General features: G+C 33.1%; 1 protein-coding gene across 7 annotated transcripts in view; it reads right to left on the reverse strand.

Moving 5' to 3' along the window:
* Positions 1-2,119: 2,119 nt before the first annotated feature.
* LOC143198090 (irregular chiasm C-roughest protein) overlaps positions 2,120-20,945 on the reverse strand; it is a 314,080-nt gene continuing 295,254 nt past the window's right edge. For all 7 annotated transcript variants that reach the window (XM_076407063.1, XM_076407061.1, XM_076407062.1 and 4 more), the window contains 3 exons: positions 15,885-16,004; positions 13,626-13,885; positions 2,120-4,578 (listed from right to left, as the gene is read on the reverse strand). In XM_076407063.1, coding sequence (XP_076263178.1) covers positions 4,030-4,578; positions 13,626-13,885; positions 15,885-16,004 — 929 coding nt within the window. In that variant the 3' untranslated portion in view covers positions 2,120-4,029. The remainder of the gene's footprint in view (positions 4,579-13,625; positions 13,886-15,884; positions 16,005-20,945) is intronic.

A 20,945-nucleotide genomic window follows, 5' to 3' on the forward strand; every position in this document is an offset into this window, starting at 1 on the left:
AGGACAGGAGGCGAATTTCTTGGTTTCTTCTGTTCTAATTAATCATTCACTTTTTTATTTCTTTATGTCTATTCTATGCGAATGCTCTAAGTCTTGCACTAAGACTGACAAGCCAAGACAAGACTCCCAAGGTAGGGCCTTGAGCCCCGTTTGTTGTTATTGAAAAGGCTTATCAGATTTTTATTTGTTTCTGTTTTATAGTCGAATTTTCAGCAATGGTCTCATTATTAAATTACAGAATGTAGAGTTGCTTGTTGTAATAAGTTCACACTTGTTGATCTTGAGATTATGTTCTAGTTCACTTTTATTTAGCGTGAAACCTTCATTTTGCTCTTTTTTTATTTTTACCATATCCTAAAATTTCCCCCAGTTATTTTATGGATAGAATATGAGAAACATGATAATTTTTTAGTTTGTATGGTGCTCTTCCTCAAAGTGGATAGTCTGTTTTCTGGTAATTCATCGGTTCCGGCAGATAATTTTTTAATTTAATTTTTTTTTATTATTCCCCGTTTCAGTCTTTGTGCTACATTTTTAAACACGTTCTTGTTTTTATTGGTGGTATTTTGTTGTTACATTCCTTAGTTTTCGTTTTTAGACACTTTGTTCTTTGCTATGAGAAAATCGATTCTTATTGTTTTCATCTCAATCTCATTCAAACTAGTCTTTTCGGTATGTATGTGCAATTGTCTAGTTGTCTTGTGTAACATGTGATATATTCAATTGACTGGTCTTTTTATTACTTTTCGAGTTAAGAGTCAGATTTTCTGACTCTCGGTGAATATTCTAAGATTACGTCAAAGTTTTATCTGAATCAGTTGTTAATATGTGGATATATTGTATTCTAGTTCAACAGTCGGTTGACTAATTCAATATTATTGTTGTCACATTAAGAGTAATTACACTTAGTTGTGTTTGTTTTTCGTATTTAAAAGTGTTGTTTGTGGCATTGGTAACATAAATTCTCTATTACTCTGTTACTGTGTTTAGTCCCCTTACTAAAATGCCTCTTCCCTGTTTATCTTCATATAACTACCATTGAAGCTTTAAACTTTTTGTTTGGTGAATGTTTCATAAAACCCGTTTAAATTACTTTCATTATTCGTAATAAAAATATATAATTCATCCTCATTATTTTTTTTTATATAGTAACAAAAGTTTTGAAAATTTCTTAGGCGAAATATTTTAAGGGCGCTAGTTACGAAGTAACAATAGTTACGAGTAGTATTTATATCTTTCTTTGTAATAGTAATGTTGATGGTTTTTTGTATGTGGTCGGAATTCTTTACAGTGCACTTAATAAGTCCAAAGCTTAGCTTTTGGTCAGTTACATTTATTATAAAGATTTGGTTTAATCACATTAACTTATTTTTTTTTAAATAAAATATTTGAAATAATATTCTGTTTCCCTATTGAAAATGTACGATTGGAGTGAAGAAATATCTATATTGTTAATATTTATCGATATTTTTTTTTTGATAAATTTGAACACATACTTGCTGTCTTCTTTCGGGGGAAATATTACCGGGAGATGGTGGACTAAGTCGTTATCAACCCTCCCTTGTACTTTTCAAAGAAAATCCGGCCGTCCGTGTGATATAGTTTTTTTTGTAGAGTAGCTTGTCTGATGATACTAGGGACACCCAGAATCATCCAGAGTATTTTAATGGATTGGTAAAAAAGTAACTCTGTTGGTAACTCTTCGATCGACAACCGTTTGTCAAGTTTTTGGGAAAATCATGATGTCGTCACTGTAGAACTTAATCAAGTTTTCCAGAGACCTGGAATAAATTGACAGGTTCTCACATACAAAATGACGCAGCTAGCTGGCAGTGGTAACATATATCACAGTTGATGGCAGCAGTGATGCATTTTGGTGAAAAAGCCACTGATTTATTAAACTACCCTCGTATTATATAGTATATTTTAGAGTATGAATTTCATTCTTAGTACGTTTGGTACGTTTTATCTGTTAAAGTTACTATGAGTGATTTTCCAAAATAACTAACTATTCTTACCTGTAGTAGCGTATTTCCATGGAAAGAATTCAGTATTTACAAATGCGCTGACAGGACCTCCGACTATATGTTCAAGGGAATTTTAAATAAAAAAGACTATCTATTGAAGTAGGCTTTTTATTTTACAATCACAAAGTTTCTTTATTAAATATTGCTATTTCAAGACTTAAAAAAATCTTATGCACAATATAGTAACAGTATTCTAGTTTAGAAAACTCGTAGGATATGTTCATATATACAATTCAATTTTCCTTCTTTTAACTTGAGCTAATTTATATTCTACTATTTTTAATAGTAAAACGCTTAAATAAAGATTTCTTCTCATAAAAGTCTTGTTAGAGGTTTTTTTGCGGAAATTACATATCGTAAAAGTAAATTGTATTCTGGACATAAAGTTACATAAAAACTATACAAGAAGAAAAAGAAAGAAATATACATAAATATACAAAATTAATTACATGTAAAAATAATGATTAAATATATGTATATATATATTTATATAGTGAGCAATTATGGCGAAATTTTGTGCTTAAGTACATAAATGAGAAAAAAATCGCGCAATATAGTTTTTAGGCTCTGCCGAAGCGTCGTCTGTGTATCCTTCAAAGTTGCCCCACAACACTGTGAGAGAGAAAAAAAAACATCGGATACAACACTGTGCCTTTGAAACTCGTTGATTCGAAATTAAATTTTAAAAAATATACATTTCCTTAGTTTTTTTTATTATACAAAAAATATCTTTGGTATATATTTCATATTAATAACAAGAACATTTTCATTAAAATTTTTTAACAATTCCATAAAAATAACATTTTACTAAGCATGATTGTTGTTATTAGTTAGCGATAATGGAAAATTTTGCAATAACAAAACACATTGAAAATCTACCATTGTTGTTTTTTTTAAATCTTTTATCACATCACTGTGATACCATCGAAAGTTGATTATCTATTATATACTAGTTATCATGTTTTTTTAGGCTGAATAGGAAACTTTTAAAGGATGGAATGAAAAATATCCAGTTCAAGTTAGCGTATGAATCAAGAATGTCTTATGTTGATTGATACGCTAACCGAACTTGTGTTAGAACAAATTAAAAATATTAAAATTGACTATGTTGGAAGCTCTATAGCGAAATGTAAAAAATATACACGCTTTATGATGAGTTATCTTCATTTACATCTCCTTAACATTATTATTGATGATAAATTGACATGATATTGTCGGTGTTCAGTGTTCCGACACATCCAGATGATATGTTATTATTTACAACGAATCGTTCCTCTTGTTCACAGCTGCGTATTTTTAATTTCCTATTAATATGGCACTGACTGATATTATCTTGAGATCCGAATTGATTTATTTTGTTTCTATGATATCCGTGAATATATATTTTTTGAACTGTCCAAAATACGCAGCTACGAAGAGACCCCACATAATACCACGTACAATTTTATGGGTTTGATTAAAATTGAATCACATAATTCGGTAATTGTTTAATTGTCTATTTTGAAAACAAAAATACCCTTTGCAGAATTCCTATCAGAAGATTACATATATTCCTAGAAAAATATTGTTAATAATATTTTATTTATAAAATAATCCTTTTAATAATTGGAAATTAATTAAGGGAAACGTTTTGGGAGTATTCACGATTTAGCAATTAAAAATTTATTTATATCAACCGATTAAAGCTGCGGTATTGCACGAATTTTGTTCGAAAATCAGAAACACCAAAATAATTGGATAGAGCTCGTTTTCCACAGTTTCCCATACTTTTATTAAACTATACATTGATCTAAAAATCGAGAGAAACGAAATTAAGATACATTTCATTTAAGGGGTATTAAAAATTATTTCGATTGATTTTCAGTCTCATGTCTTTCAATATTTCTTTTGTTTACGTCTAAATGTTCCTTCTTTCGAAATCACCTTTTTACAGTTGTTCAAGTTCGCGTCTCGGGCAGAATCAGTCTGCTCTATATCTGTCCCATTAATGTTTCACTAAATATTACACGTGCGTCGCTAAAGTACCACGTTTTATTGTTGAACTGGGCACGATATACTGACTGGTGGGCGAACTGGGGAGTCTCGTCACTTGGGGCACGCCACCGTTTGAACCGTTGGCCACCACAGTGTTGACGGGATTCGCACTGGCAGTGATCATTCCCCCGCTGCTGGCTATGGCTAGACGCGAGTTCTCTCGGCTGTAGGGGGGCGGGGCCGGCGTCGCCACCGGATTTGCCGTGTTGGGTGTGGGGAGACCGATGTTGGGGTTCCGGAGATAGGGGTTGCCGTAGGTGGCGCTGAACCTGGGGTCTATGCCGGGTATAGAGCCGTTGGCTTGGGCAACGTGCAGATCCGATAGGTCGTTCAGCGGTAACGTGTTACCGTTGCCTCCCATGCCCAGTTGATGGTTCTGTAGAGAGTTGAGTTGGAGTCGGGTTGACTGCAAACTCTCGCCTCCCATTGAGGTCGATATTGGCGGCTGCATAACGGGGGGGTTGTAGTCCCTCGAGTAGTCAACGTAAGGAACATAACCGTTATTATTTTGCCCATCCTGAAATAAAAAGAAACAATTATTATATATATAACTTCATGCATTTTTATAGCTTTATGGTGATATTTTGGTCTCTCTTGATTTTGGTCTTCGATATGCTTAGTACAATCTTATTTTATAAACTAATTTATTACTACTATTCTGTTGTACTTGCATTAATATACAAGCAAGGTGTGTACCGGATTAATACATCAATGCTGATAATGGTGCAAATGCAGTATACTTTGGGAAAAGGCGTGCCACCTTAAATAGTTAGAACCAAAGTGTTCTAATTCTCTTTCACTTTTTCAGTTAAGGTCATTAGAGGTCAGGATCGAAAAGTCTAGCTAGAAAGATTCATGTGAAACATTGGCTTGGTTCACTTAAATTGTAATTAGTAATAAATTAAGTAGTGCAAAGTGTTTCATCATTAATTCGCAAGAAAGTCTAGCTGAAATCGTCCGCCGTGAACAACAGGGCGCAAAGTGAATTAGCAACAAATAAAATGGGTATCATTACAGTGCACTAAGAGAGCTATCGAGGAAGTGGTAAACGAAAAGATCTATTTAATTAGTCTAGCTAGTTTTTTCATTAGCAATAAATATAAAACTTAAAAATATACAGATTTTACTCGGTGTAGTGTTTAGGCGCGAGTTTATTGGGTAAAAGAAAAAGAATATTTCAACATTGCATTTACTACATCACATTAAATAAAAGCAGAGCAGATCAGACTAGAAATCAAAGACCTGTAATGGTTAGTCGGAAGGTGCTCCGAACTTGACCTAAGATCAAGGAGATTGATCTATCAGTCAATTTGAGCATATGGGGTGCAAATATAAGAATCCTAACACATCGAAACAACCAGTATTCTAATCTAATAAAGCTTTTTAATCCTTATCGCTACGTAACTAACGAAAAACAGCACGATGACTTGCTTGTATTAATTATATCTAATGTAAATAATAAAAAAATAGTTTGGGGTTTTCCAGTTGAATATTGTCATATATATAATCTTTTGCCACCAACATAACCTTAAAATTTTAAAGATTTCTTATCAATATATAACTTTTTACTCTTTTTGATTGTCAAGAAGTTCCAGGGAATATATAAAATATACAAGATACCACCTGGAAACCTTCCTAAATCTAACCTGATAGTCAATATCCAATATCCAAAGGGGCGCGCCAAAATTTCATGATAAATGTTGTGTAGTTTAAGAGTTTTAAGGAAATTTTTTAAGAGCTTTTTAGTTACATTCAACACAATGGAGAAAAAAGTATACAGTTGCCTGAAGATGTTTAAGTGACATAAATATGATATTTTGCGTTCATATACAATATAGTTTTGTTGCATTATCAGTTGAGGTACATCATCATCATCAACACCAAATCACCAAGAATCCAAATGTATTGATTACTATCAACTATACAATTTAGTTCTGTATCCAATGGCCACTAGCTCTTCCACTAAACCTAAGCAGCAACCACCTAAACAGCCACTATCTCTGACTAGTGGCTGTTTCCAAATTTCAACAAAGTAGTGGGGTAAAACAACTACTTTTATCAAATTAACATTCTTCTACTTTTAATTTTAAAATATTGAATTGTGGTAGACCATGTTGAATAATAATAACAGAGGTATAAATATCTTAGTAACATAACATGTTAGCGACAAATATTAAGATAAGGTACATAATAAGAAAAAGAATATAATACAACACGTCGGCAAACAAAAATCGACGAAATGATTTGGAGAAAGTGTAATCTTCCGAAAATCAGGACCATATAAAATGTATATGAAGAAAATCAAATTCGACCACAGACTCAAAAATAAATATTATATTATGACGTATGACTTTAAATAACTCGAGAAAGGCTCTTGGATAGAGACATTCTGAATAAATTGACAACATATTAAAGAAATTGTGGTTTTGAACTGTAACATTGGAAAGAACTGCAGAAATTTCAAATGATATTGTCATATATATAATCTTTTGCCATCAACATAACCTTAAAATTTTAAAGATTTCATATCAGTACATAACTTTTTACTCATTTTGATTGTCAAGAAGTTCCAGGGAATATATAAAATATACAAGATACCACCTGGAAAGCTTCCTAAATCTAACCTGATAGTCATAGTCCGAATCCCCAAAGGGGAACAATGGATCAATCAAAAAAGTGGAAATCTACATGTAATGCCATAAGTGGACAATCTGCCACTATACACCGTATTCGCGGGACATTGATTTTTTTTCATTAACTTATATCGAGTAAAATCTTGGAGACGCTATTTGTATTATTATTAGTATTGGTATTATTAGAAGCGTTCTTCAATTAAAATGTTCCGACTTGACATTATTTCAAAATTTCGGACGGAATTAATTTTACTTCCAACTTATAAAAATAATTGGAACAAAGATACCATCTTGTTGAAAACTGGCGATATAATTTATCATTATTTCCATCACAACTTCGTGAATGACCGGATGAATGATGCGAAAAAATTAAAAGGACTTATCTGGCTAGTGGATGGCGCGTTACATATGTTGTGGCCAAATTATGATTAGTACAAAATGAAACAATAAAAAATGGGGTATTAGGTTTATCTAAATAGGCTATTTACTTGGAGACATATTCCGGCGTGGCAAATGGAAAAGGGTAGGCAGCAAAATAACAGATAATATGGCGAGAATGGCATTAGGTTTCAATGTCCGAACAGAAACAAAGGAGAGACCCCAAAACGGCGGCAAAAATGCGGACAGACGGGCAAAAAACCACCGGCAATGACGATTTTACTGCGGGGATAGTGGAATTGGCCGGGTTTTTGGGGCTAAATTAGGGCCCCGTGCGGCACAAGTGGAAACACGCCCATCAAAATACACAGAAACAAGTGATGGAGGGTCAGAAACGGAGCTTCCTATTCTACAACTTTTAATTTTGGCAAACATCCGACTAGTTGATCAGAATTTAAAAAAGTTTGATAAATTGATAAAATAATTATTATCCACGATGTATCGTTAGCTTTTTAAATAATTTATTATGAGGAATTTCGCAGTATAATTTTTTTCACTTACTATTGCATAGATAGTAACACTTTTACTTTTGGTTTGCTTTGATATTCTAATTTCCTGCGCTTTGATCAGTAGCTGTATAACTTCCACTTTGTTGTTATTTAGTAATTTATCTCATGCTTTATAATGTTGGATAACTTCATAGATTCACCTGATTTCGAGATCATTGTGCAGTTCTTCGTTGGTTGCGTATCGTTACTGGTCGGTTTAGTGTTTTAGTACAATTCCATATTTCCATCCCATAAGTCCAAATAGGTTTTTCGAATTAGAAAATGAGTATTTACAGATAGTAAAGTCTGTTGATTTTGAGTCTGATATGCTTTGCTTTTTGTCTAACTGACACGTTTGGTTCTATTGGCCATATAATATGTTCATTCATAAAGATTGTAAATATTTCTACTTATAACCATTAACCAATTAACTTAATAATAATTTTCTATGGTATCTTTGGGCGAATGTGTTGGACACTTCTTTGAATACTGATGATTGTAACCATTATTTTCAGATGCTCTAAAAGCATAATTTTTTTAGGATAAAAAATAATTCTTTTATTAAAAGATCTCAAAGGAGTAAAAAAGTTCTGGTTAGTAGTCATACAAGCTTTTAGTTCTCTAGTGGCTGTTTCCAAATTTCAATAAAGTAATGGTTTAAAACAACTACTTTCATCAAATTAACATTCTTCTACTTTTAATTTTAAAATATTGAAATGTGGGAGACCATGTGGAATAATAATAACAGAGGTATAAATATCTTAGTAACATAACATGCTAGCGACAAATATTAAGATAAGGTAGATAATAAGAAAAAGATTATAATACAACACGCCAGCATACAAAAATCAACGAAATGATTTGGAGAAAGTGTAATCTTCCGAAAATTATGACCATATAAAATGTATATGAAGAAAATCAAATTCAACCACAAACTCAAAAATAAATATTATATTATGAGGTATGACTTTAAATAACTCGAGAAAGGCTCTTGGATAGAGACATTCTGAATAAATTGACAAAATGTATAAGAAATTGTGGTTTTGAACTATAACATTGGAACGAATTGCAAAAATTTTAAATGTGACTCAAGAGAACCAAGGACATCGAAATTTACTAATCGTTTTTTGAAAATCAAAGAAGATTTTGTTCGTTTTCCATTCTACATAGTAACATGGTAATAGCGTGTCTAAAGAAGTGGCAAGTAATCTGATACTTTGAGCACACAGACACTGAAAAAACGCTCCTGGATAGAGAAATAAGTGAAAATATAGGAACATGATGATAACACTAGAGAAGATGCTGAGGTGGAATAATCTGACAAGAAATATGAAAATCTGATAACAACTCAATTGAAAAGTCCCCGGCCTGACACATAGATGGCGCTACTAGAATTAAATCCATATGTTTTTGGTTAGCCCTAACCCTCAAAAGATACGTATATAAATTTGACAGCTGTCGAATCATTAGTTTGTGAATTATAGCATTTTGAGTGAAGCAACTTTTGTTATTGTGAAAAAATTAATAAAAAGGAATTTCGCGAAAAAATACAGTTGAAACAAAAACTTGGCTTGATGCCGAGTTTCCGGACACTGTCCCAGAAAAATCAACAATTAAGGATTGGTATGTTAAGTTTAGACGTGGTGAAATGAGCACTGAAGACGGTGAACGCAGTGGACGCCGAAAAGAGGTTGTTACGGATGAAAACATTAAAAAAACCCACAAAATGATTTTGAATGACCGTAAATTGAAATTGAATGAAATAGCAGACACTCTAAAGATATCAACTGAACGTGTACATCGTATCATTCACGAATATTTGGGTGAGGAAGCTCTGTGCAAAGTGGGTGCCGCGTGAGCTCACTTTTGACCAAAAACAACGACGAGTTGATGATTCGGAGCAGTGTTTGAAGATGATCAAGCGTAATAAACCCGAGTTTTTCCATCTATATGTGACAGTGGATGAAACATAGCTCCATCATTTTAATCGACAGTCATCCGAGTGGACTGCACACGATGAACCCGCTCCAAAGTGTGGGAAAACGCAACAGTCGGATGGCAAGGTTATGGTGTATGTATTTTGGGATGCGCATGGAATAATTTTCATTGACTACCTTGAAAAAGGAAGGACTATTAACAGCGTCTATTACATAGTGTTATTGAACTCGTGTGAAGGACGAAATCGCCGAAAGTGCTGCTTCACCAAGACGGTGCACCGTGTCACAAGTCAGTGAAAACGATGGCAAAAATCCATGAATTGGGCTGGGCTTCCTCATTCACCGTATTCTCAAGATCAGGTTGCCAGCGACTAGCACTGGGAAGAAATTTTCGTCGAATGAAGAGGTGATCGCCGAAACTGAGGCATATTTTGAAGCAAAGGACAAATCGTATTACAAAAATGGTATCGAAAAATTGGAGGGTCGCTATAATGAGTGTATCACCCTTGAAGGGTTATATGTTGAATAAAAAAAACTAATTTTGCCAAAAAATGTGTTTTACTATGGTAGGCCGGGGACATTTCAATTGAGCTGTTACATTTATTCACATTAAAAAGTCTAAAAGCTTTCTTTAGAGGTGATGAGGGCGAGTGAGCGCTTTACCACTGACCAGTTGGTGATTAATTATGTAATTAATATATGAACTGTAATCTAGGTGTAACAACCGAGAAATCCTATAAATTAAATTATCTCCGAAAATCCTCCGTTACCGATAAATAACGTTTCATCTTTCGGATCCTATTGGGTCTGTATTGAGCGTGTCGTAAATTTCCCGGCGACTCAACTCGCTTCGCATTAAATCGCGCTTATTCTAAAGTCTTTGGCACCACCGCTACCACCCTCCGTCTTGTTTACTCAATATTTCAATCTTTCCGACGAGAGAGGGAAAAAAATCAAATCCACTCAATCTCGGAAAGCTTTTGATAGTGAAACCAGAATCGATCGGGAACCGCTTGACTCATTTTATTCTTCCGCCCGCACTTCTATCCGTTTCCATCCCCCTTTTTTTCCCCAAACACTCCGCTCTGGCCGCGCGGTATTTACATAAGACTTGCGGGGACCGTTTTATTATTTTTATAGACCACAAATTTTGATTTACGCCGGGTATTAGGAAGTCGATTTCGTCCTGTGAACCGGGTGCCGGAACGCGGGAGCACGGGAGGAGGGTCATGGGGAATTTATGGGTTGGGAAATTTTAAAGCGGGATCCTGACCCTTGCTCTTGGCAGATTGTAAATTTATGTTTTATACTGATCTCAAGTCCACAAGTTGTATAAGGAACAACAGTGATGTAGTGGCTTTATGATGAGAATATGGAGAATTTTAACAAAATACGCGCTGACGTTTGAAATTTATATTTTATATTTCACTTTCGCTAATACGGCACTTTCTAAGAAAATTGTGTTTATAGGTTGCTCACGAAATTTGTGATAATGCATAAGAAAGAAAGAAGTATAAGTCTTGAATATAATGGAAATGTCATACGTCCAAAACTCCAAATTCTGGAATGTTTTAATCCAAATTGAGGTGTAAGTGCAACAACAGATACAAAGATACAAAGTGTCAGCGTATGATTTTTATAAATAAAGATAAAGTTTATTAGTATAATTCTGAAATTGCTGACCTTTGTAATAGGCAAATTTATGTTTCATGCATGAAGTCAACAAGTTGTATAAGGAATAACAGTATGTGGTTTCATAATGAGAATATGGAGATTTTTACAAAATACGTAATATAAATAAATTTTCTTAATAGACTGCTCACTCTATTTGCAATAAATCAAAACTGAGCACAAAATGATTGTTCTTTTTAAGATGTAGCAAAACAAATTCAAGATCAAATTCTAAAATATATAGCAATTCTTAATTTCTTATTGGTAATAATAGTAGGAACAAGTCTTGAATGAACATAAAATAACTCTAAACCTCTAACTGAAATAACTAACTTTACAAAATAACCCTCTAACTGGAAACTGCATTGTCAACAGAAATTATACCTATAATTTTCATAATAAAGATAAAGTTTAGTGAAATTATTTTGAAACTAATCAAGAATATGCTACCATTAGATTTGCGATGAAAATTTAATTTTGTTCATTTGTAATTCGTCAAACAATTAGCTTAGTTTATTATTATACTCGCGAAACGGTATGGTCTACAGAAGAAAAATCGTTTTTACCAAAAATTACTAAATGTTTGACAAACATTGTTGTAAATTACACTCTATTTGCCAGATTTTGACCATATCCTTTTGGTATTGAGAGCAAAAACATTTTTGAATCCTTGATAGAAAATATTTAGAACCTTGAAACTTAAATTTGAACGGTAGAATAATGTTAGAAGTAAAAGGCTTAAAAAGCCATAGTTCCATCAAGAAAGTCAAGAATACACCAAAACTAGAAATCATGGATAAATTAAATAAACGGCTTCAGGTGAAAACAAAATCGAATAATTTCACTTTCATAAGGAATTTCTCTTTCATTTCATTACTATGGCTGAGACTTAAAGTAACTTCGTTTGTTTCAAATTTACGATACAATAGACAATTAGTTTATTACTGTAGCTTTTGAGAATAGAATGAACTGAATATAAATATTTGATAAAACAATAAATCCTCTCAAAAATATGAAATTCAATTACGAATTTTTCCAAAATTCAACCAATTTGCTAAATTTAGTTCTGTCTAATATTTGTCTGCTTGTTCTCACATTTCAGAGAATAAATATATTTGGTTATGTTATTAAGAAAATTGAAATACTTAAAAACAAGAAAACATGAGAATAGTATTAGCAAGATTTAGAAAAAAGAATCGGAATATTTGATTATTAAAAAAAAAGGAATGTAACTCAATAAAGAATGTAAACCTATTTCTTTCTAAAATCGTCAAAAATCTAAAATAATTTAATATGAGAAGTTTACGCAGGTTGAGGCTCAGTCCAACAATAATAATAGTAACATATTTGTAATAGGAGGTGGGAGAATGCTCTAGACATTGGGAGCAATATTTTGAAAACATGGCGTATCAAGGCGAATGAGACAAAATCTACTTACGTGACGTTTACCTTGCGTAGAAGGTCCTGTGATAAATATTCATAACCATGAACTCTCGCAAGAAGATACTTTTAAATAACTTAACTTGTAAGGAACATACACTAATAAGGCGTAAACAAGTTGTTTACTTAATATAAATTTCTTAAATACCAAGAGATTGCTCTATAAGACGATTCGTAGATCTATTTGGACGTACGATATCGAACTGCGGGGTACTACTGGCAAATCCAACATTCTTTACAATTTCCCCAATAAAATACTGCATGTCTAAATAAAACGTTCCATATTACACCAGTAAAAAAATAATTCAGCGCGTTATCTTCTTGGAAACCGCAGCGAGTGTGATCCAAAGTGCCAGTGTAAAGTATCCTGCAAGTATGAGCGCACTCGAATACACTCGCCAAACAATTAAATCTGCACAGTTACAGTGAAGTGCGTAGGCTAACACATTTACCAATATCCGACCTGACTAACAGATATAATAGAATAACCTATGATATTAATTAAATTAACTACTAGTTTATAAGTTCTTAGAGATAACTTATTCAAGCGATCTCTTTTACATATATATTTCTAATATAAGTCCCATCAAATACATATTCCCAGATATGGCAGATAGTGGAAAGTTAAAAGGTTTATTAAAAAGGGCCAAGAAACTATTAGAAATGTTAGAAAATTAAAGCGTATTAAAGAGCATCAACATTTTTATCGAATGAAGACGCAATAACAGTATCCTGGATTTCTCCTGGATCCCGGATGGGAAGAGCTAATAGCAGCTGTTGAAGCTTCAAACAATGTGTTGTAGTTCACAGAGCTTATATTCATTAATAAAGTCTATTTGTAAATGAACATATTGAACTACGACATATACACTATAAAAATATCGTCTTAACATCTAATTCTTAACAAATAACGTCTTAACAGCTAGACTATAGAAAATGTATTGCTTCGCAACTTACCTTAGGTGGAAAACTAGGTTCGGTATAGTCTGCGGAATATCTGTAAATCTCCTGTCCCGAAACATTGACGGGGCCGGCTAACGGTACTCCAATTCTCGTTATTACCGATTCGCTGCCTGTTTCTGACTCGGCTCCGGGTATGTAGTCCATGTCACAGTGCACGTTGGAGTTGGAGGAACCAGTCCGTAGGTCCAGCTTCAAATCGGAGATATTCGAACTTCGGTCGGATTCTTTGCATTGTTTTTCGATCGTGTTTGCGTCTAAAGAAAGAATAAAAGATCTATTTTTAGTTTCTCAATGAAAGAGAATCCTATTTCTATTACTGTTATTTATTGGTGTCTTAAATAAGTTTAGGTTATTTGTCAATACGTTTTCGGTCAGTTTATAACCCCGTTTCCAAATTGAGAGAGAGAGTAGAAGAATTCAAAGACCATTTTTTTGGGTTAAATTCCCGAAACTAAGAAAGATGAGTAAAAATAACCGGCTATCTTTGTTTTTTGAAATGAAAGATTAATTTTCACAAAAAATTGCAGTGTTGGTTTATTCAAAATCGCCAATTTAAACAAAAAAAAAACTGTATAGTTAGGCGTTGAATTTTGTTTTTTGATTTCGATCTGTGACAAATGTTACAAGATATTCGGGGGGTATTATTTCGATGGTTGTTCACTAATTTTTATAAATAAATGCGTGCCTAAAGTGATACCTCCAGATTTATCGAAACAAAATAAAAAACAGTGTTTTTTTTTGTGCGGTAAAAATGCCGAAACAAAAGAAAAACATCGGCCGGCTCCGATGGGGGTATTTTGTTTATTATAGGATTTTTGAATGTGCATTTTTAATGTTAGGCCATGCAGCGCATCAGCATTGAAACAACAAAAAGTCACATTTTATAAATAAAGCGCCGCCAGTTCTCTAGATTGTATTTTGATTCCGATGTATTTTCAAAGTACAAACAATAAACGGCAACGCGATATTGAATTGGAAATTCGCTTTTTTTTCTCTAAATAATTCGCTCCAAACAGATATAATTTCCCTCTTTTTGTCATAAATAGGAAAATGGGCTTTAGAATTTAATTACTCCATGTAAAAATTGTTTATTTTTGCGATGGCTTGCTCCGAAATAAAAAAAAACCGACAGTATTTTGAAACATTATTTCGTATAGGGGCAGTTGATAGAATATTAAAACTTTTTCGATTTAGTGGTTCGGAAATTTTTTTGTTTATGGATCTGTTGTTATTTATCCTTTTTTAACGTATAACACATATACAGAGCTGGCAAAATACATGACTTTGCTTTAATTGAAGTACACATTACAAAATACTGTCTGATATGTATTTAAAATACGAAATACAAAATACTTTTAAGTCGTGTAATTAAAATAGAAAACACAGAACTTGGTGCCGAGCCCTAACAATAAAAAAATAATAATATAATTTTGTGATTATACAAAAAATTAAATTACAAACAAAATAAATTTAATTTGTTGCTCGTATCGACTTCAAATTGATGAGTTGATAGTGATTAAAATAATATTGTAAATAGATGAATAGGTTTAGGTAGGTACTAAGCTCAATTGTGTATATGCAGTAGAATATAAAATACGTGTATTAGATACGTTAAATAAGGTTTTTGTTTATTTTTATTTAGTTATTATGTACATATTTTATTTTAAAACGATTTTTTTGCTGGTAAAAATTTAAGTTCCATTATTTTTTACATTGCAGTAAGTTCCTTATTTATTTTTTAAAGTCGGTTCATTTTTGTTAAAAAATATTTTATATGAAACTTGAATATCGTTCAAGTAACTCTTGTTACTCCTAGGTATTTTTTCATGTTTCTTCTTTTTCATGCCATGTCTGTCATCTGATGTCATCTGGAAACCAATGCCTTTTGTAACCGTATTTTAATATCACCCTATATCATTAGGCTAGAAAGGCTTCATTTATTTCAGGTGACAGTTTACAAAACTTCCTTGTGACAGCTGTAAAGCTTTATTTTCTGTAGAAAGCATCCATTAATAGGATCACTTGATTAATTTTTGTTCAAATGTATTTTGAAATCATAGGTATTTGAAATACAAATACAAAATATGTTTCTCTAATTCATTTATTTTAATTACAAATATTTCATGATATATATATGTATATATATATATATATATATATATATATATATATATATATATCGTGTCAGTTGAAAATAAATTAATATAGAGTCAAACCTCGCGGAATATTATAAAGTAATTGAATGGGACTTACTCTCGGAGGGTGGTTTTTTGTTGTTCTGCCTCTGACAGAGAAAAATGATCATAATAATAATGATTAAAAGAATAATGGCTCCTATGACACCCACGACGATTATCAACATCGGAAAGCTTTCTGAAAAATAAAAAAGTTTTTAATTATATCCCAGCCAAATATATCATGTGCTGGCAAAAGTCTCTCAATGTATGTGTGTCTCTGTGTGCGAGTGGAGGTATGTGAATAATTTCCAGTCTTTGTTCCGATACAACTTTTTATATGCGCCTTTATTCTGCCGCTTCGGTCCGTGGATTTTTTGTTCGATTTTAAGTTAATGACAACTTTGTTACTTTTACGAAGCTTTTTATATTAAAATATCTCTCTCAAATAAGAATTTCTTTTTCAGAAATTTTATTTTCCTCCTAGTAATTTTAGATGGCAATATAAGTTAAGGAAAAAATAATTTCGGTATTTTCTAACAGATATTTTTAAGATAGCATATCTCTGTTAATACTTATTTCATACGCAATAATAGCATATAGAACATTCTAGATATAATGGGAGCATTATTTTATTTACCTAGTCAAAAGTTATTGCGTTCAAAAATGATTGTTGTATAGTGATCGTAGATCTTACCAGAAAAGTGGCAAATGTGTGTACTAAAGATAAGTGGCTCTAACCACTTATCTTTAGTATGTATTCTATAATTTGGTTCATAACATTAAGTTTATGTTGCAATAGAAAATATAAGACACAATAAACACAAAGAATGTTTTTATAATTAGCTATTTTCAATTTCTGTACTATTTTTCAGAAATAATAACATATTTTTTATCATTTGGTTAGGCTCTTAATTCTGAATGATATTAAAAGAAAGATAAAATTGCTGAATTGTTAAACCATTGTCGTAAAAGAAGCTAAAACATGTAGGTTTAACGTGGATATACTTATGATTAACAGATAGTAGGACGTAAAAAGACGTGGTCTTATTTATTGAATATTATTATATATCGCCTGCGTGAATTTGTTCCTCTTAAGAGGCTGTAATTGTGGGCCGATAACTCGGTATTGGATCTTCAGGGCTATTGCACCAAAATCCGATTCGTGTCATTCCACAATCAACTGTTTCGCCTAATTTAGCTTGCTTGGATTTCCGGCTATTCCAAAAATTCAAAAAATCGCTTCGAAGACTTCGTTTTGCGTTGATTGTGGATATTAAAATTTAAACCGAATCATAAACAACTTATATCTAAATCATACTAAACTTCACATTTTAGCGCCTTCATTTTATCAACTAGGGTTTATTTGGACTTGAACTACTGCTTAACATGGGCTCCGAACCATGGTTGTCGGAACTAAGCCAAAAAAGGCGTGCCAACTTACAGATCGTCTTAGAAGATATTTGGTCTCAGCGAGCCTGGCTACTGGCGTGACTGTTATGATTTTTATCCTTGTCGAATTTTGCACTCTTGACTAAAACATATAAGATATAAATAAATAATTACAGACATAGATTTGTAACCATGCTCCAAAAGGTTTAGAACCCACGACTGTCGCGACACACTAAACCTGGAAAATCAATAAATCTTTTGCTATTTATTTACACAAAAATCGACCTTGCCTGCATCATCGAAAAGGATGTAACTTCGAAATGCAATTAAAAAGTAGCAGCAACCACATGGGGGGTGTTATAATATATTCGGTGTCGATGGTCCCACCTAATTCTTTATTTATTTGTTGGTCGTTCACAATGCAGCGATAAAAAAAGGAGCGGCATAAAACTACGGCTGTGGGAAAATCGGGAACGGGAACACAAGGACCCGGAAAAGCCGCGAACAAAAATTGGAATTTGGCGACCGAGCTACATGTACCGCTCTGAATCATTGATGAGCCGTGGGGGTGGGGAGTGGCGGGTCTCGGTCAGTATGGAGCGGCGAATTTAAAAGCTTTAACATTGACCGCCAAATAATTAATACACTATGAATTTCGGAACAATACCTTTTGTTCAGGTTGCCGAACATGAAAAATTATAATTTTGGTATAATCGGTTGGGGTAAAAGTAATTTGGTTTTATTTCAAGCGAATTTGCTCGTATAATTTTCAAAAACACAAACGGTGATATATGTGCCATTTTGATCCGTGATCTTTTCTCAATTTTCCGGCAATATAATTACCATGTCACTGTAGAACTTAAATAGAAAAACTGAAGTTATTCTCGAACACTTCTCCTGAAGTCAGTTTTATACCATTGGGAAAATATTGCTAATACCGGAACAAATGGTATTCAAACGGCACAAGATTCGGATTATATGGTGAACTAGCGACCCGCCCCGGCTTCGCACGGGTGCAATGCTGATACTAAATTAAATACACTACAGAAAAAATATGAACGTTGTATATAAAAACATAGCGGCCCGCTCCGACTTTGCACGGGCATAAAATATATATGCCTATGTCACTCAATGAAAACATGATTAAAATCGATCCAGTATTTTTGGTTCATTCATTACTGCCCTTGGCCTGCACGCATTAAATTTGGAGTAAAACAATTCCTCTTCCCCTATGAAGATTTCCTGCTATCTTTGGAATATCTAAATTCATACAATTTTTATTACATTACACATTTTTAAACGCAAATTTTAAATTTGTAATATCTCCGAAAATATTTGTTTAATTTACATGCTGTAAGGAACCATATTGATCTATATTAATTGCACGCTGTATTTAAGGTACTTAATTCGATAAGGATTAATGCCGTATTGCTTAAAATAGCTTCGTAAATAAGCCATTTTCTCACGTAAAAAGTAAACAATAAAAATGGTTAATGTGGGTTATCCCTAAAAGATAAACATATACCATCGCGGACTTTTTTGTAGACCTTTTTATGGTGTACAATGCTGTAGTACATTAATTTGATCTAACTCGTAGGGTTAGGCAGCATTTTTGCTAATTGCTAAATAAGCCTAAAAAATAGGTTAATTTACGACATCACGTTAGAAACCTCTAAAATTAGCAATGTTGCCTAAGTATATTATGCATGTATTATACATATAAACCTTCCTCTTGAATCACTCTATCTATTGAAAAAAACCGCATCAAAATCCGTTGCGTAGTTTTAAATATTTAAGCGCACATAGGGATATAGGGACAGAAAAGGCGACTTTGTTTTATACTATGTAGTGATGTATTAAAGTTTCGAGCTTCTTTTGGTATTCAATCTCATATAAGTGGTTCAAAACAATTTTATTTAACTCAATATGTTAAAGTATTGCAACGATTTTTTAAAGATTGAGTGACCATGGCGTCCATTTTTAAGACCATTTTTAAGTCATGAACACCACACAAAATGTTCAATGGCTCTACGCTGCATTTTCCGCTGCCCTTTTTAGAAATAAAAAGCAAAATGTGACAAATAGTTTTCTTAAGCATCGCTTGTTCTGATATAACTACAACGGAACTCAGTAAACCACTTCATAACTTTTGAAATTGATGGTGCATAGACCTCATATTAATCCATTCCTTGGTTTTGGTGATGTTTTTTTTGCGTAAATTATAAATTATGGATTAATGCTTATGCAGATACGAACATAACCTTTCCACTTTTGTTAAAATTCTGGAGGTTGTCTGCTGCCACTGACTGTCGAGCATAGACTAAATGGCACAGCTTGATTTTGCAGGTGGCAGTTGAGGGCAGCAGTGATTCGTCTAAAGTTACTGCGAGGGAAATCAAAAAGTCAGTGGCTTATCACGCTACCCTCGTATTATCAAAACCACCTGTAAAAAAATAAATCACCTCCTATGTCCGCCTTCCAGTACATTCGAAGTTACTTCTTTATAAACGAAGTATCTTATAACCAATAACGTTCGGAACACACATATTCATTAATTACAATCTCATACCCCCGGCGATAATTGAAAAATAATGATAATGATACACCCAGGTCCATTTCCGATAATGATAATGACCTTATTCATTAGATCGAGTCGGCATGTCATTGTTTTATTGGTTCGCATTACTGACGCGACCGGCAACAATGAAAACACGGCACCCTGCGACTGTTAAAGGGTACACCATAAAGTGTAATGAAAACTAACGGCAATTCCGGAACGGGTGGGTAACAGCCTCGGAGGGATGGCGGAGGGGTACAGGGGACGGGAGGCAATTAAAGGAAGTGCAAAAATTTAATCAACGTCTGTCAAACTTTACGAGACATGAACAAACATAAACATCGCGAAATTAATTAAATTAATTTCGTTGTGTTAGTGAAATTGCTCGTCCCCTTGTCGGTTATGTGATGACCACATACAACGTGCGCGAGCCGTACAGCAAACTTTACCGAAGATTATCTCTGAAAATATAGATTACCCGATGGGATCACGTGAGGACTGTATTAGGTTGTAGGTATGTTAGAGCGCAAGAGTTGTTTTAGATTAAAATTTATTATTTGGAGTAAATATAAATTATTTCAGAAATTTGGAAGACGTTTCTTTTGCTAGTTGAAATTTACTAATCATAAATAATTTTTTATGTATGGAATGCATTAAAAAATATTGTCGTACAAATATGTTTCTGTCTGATGACATCTTTCCATATATTGCAAAATGTGTGAACACAATAAACTTTGCTCCTTTTAATTAATGCTTGTTCCTTTGCAAGGCTTAATTAACTAGAGAAGGACTATTCCCTCTACTAGATTTTTCCTTTGAGTTTCTTTTCTATACTATGAGACTCTCTATACTATGAGACAATATTGAGGAAATATGTTAATAAACGTACCCAAAATGACCTTCGGAACTTAGTATTAGGTGCTTGAGAATGTATTCTAAACATTTCAAATATTATATATTAACATATTTTCCATAATTTTCTAACTTTTTGGCAGCGTGGCGTTACCGTGTGGAAAGAGTGATGTTGGTTTGGCAATGATTTCATTATCGATCTACCTTTTCACGCGAACTTTTTCAAGCCATGTACTGGTCACTTATTATACCGATCTAAACAAGTGGTAATCAGAAGGCCTCTGATGAGTACATTGGGTACCTCTTATTCGAGTTTCAGGCAACAGCGGTGTTACCTTC

This window comes from Rhynchophorus ferrugineus, unplaced genomic scaffold, assembly GCF_030347505.1.
Source record: "Rhynchophorus ferrugineus isolate W39M unplaced genomic scaffold, kcgeb_rfMv2 rfM6, whole genome shotgun sequence".
Taxonomy (NCBI): domain Eukaryota; kingdom Metazoa; phylum Arthropoda; class Insecta; order Coleoptera; family Curculionidae; genus Rhynchophorus; species Rhynchophorus ferrugineus.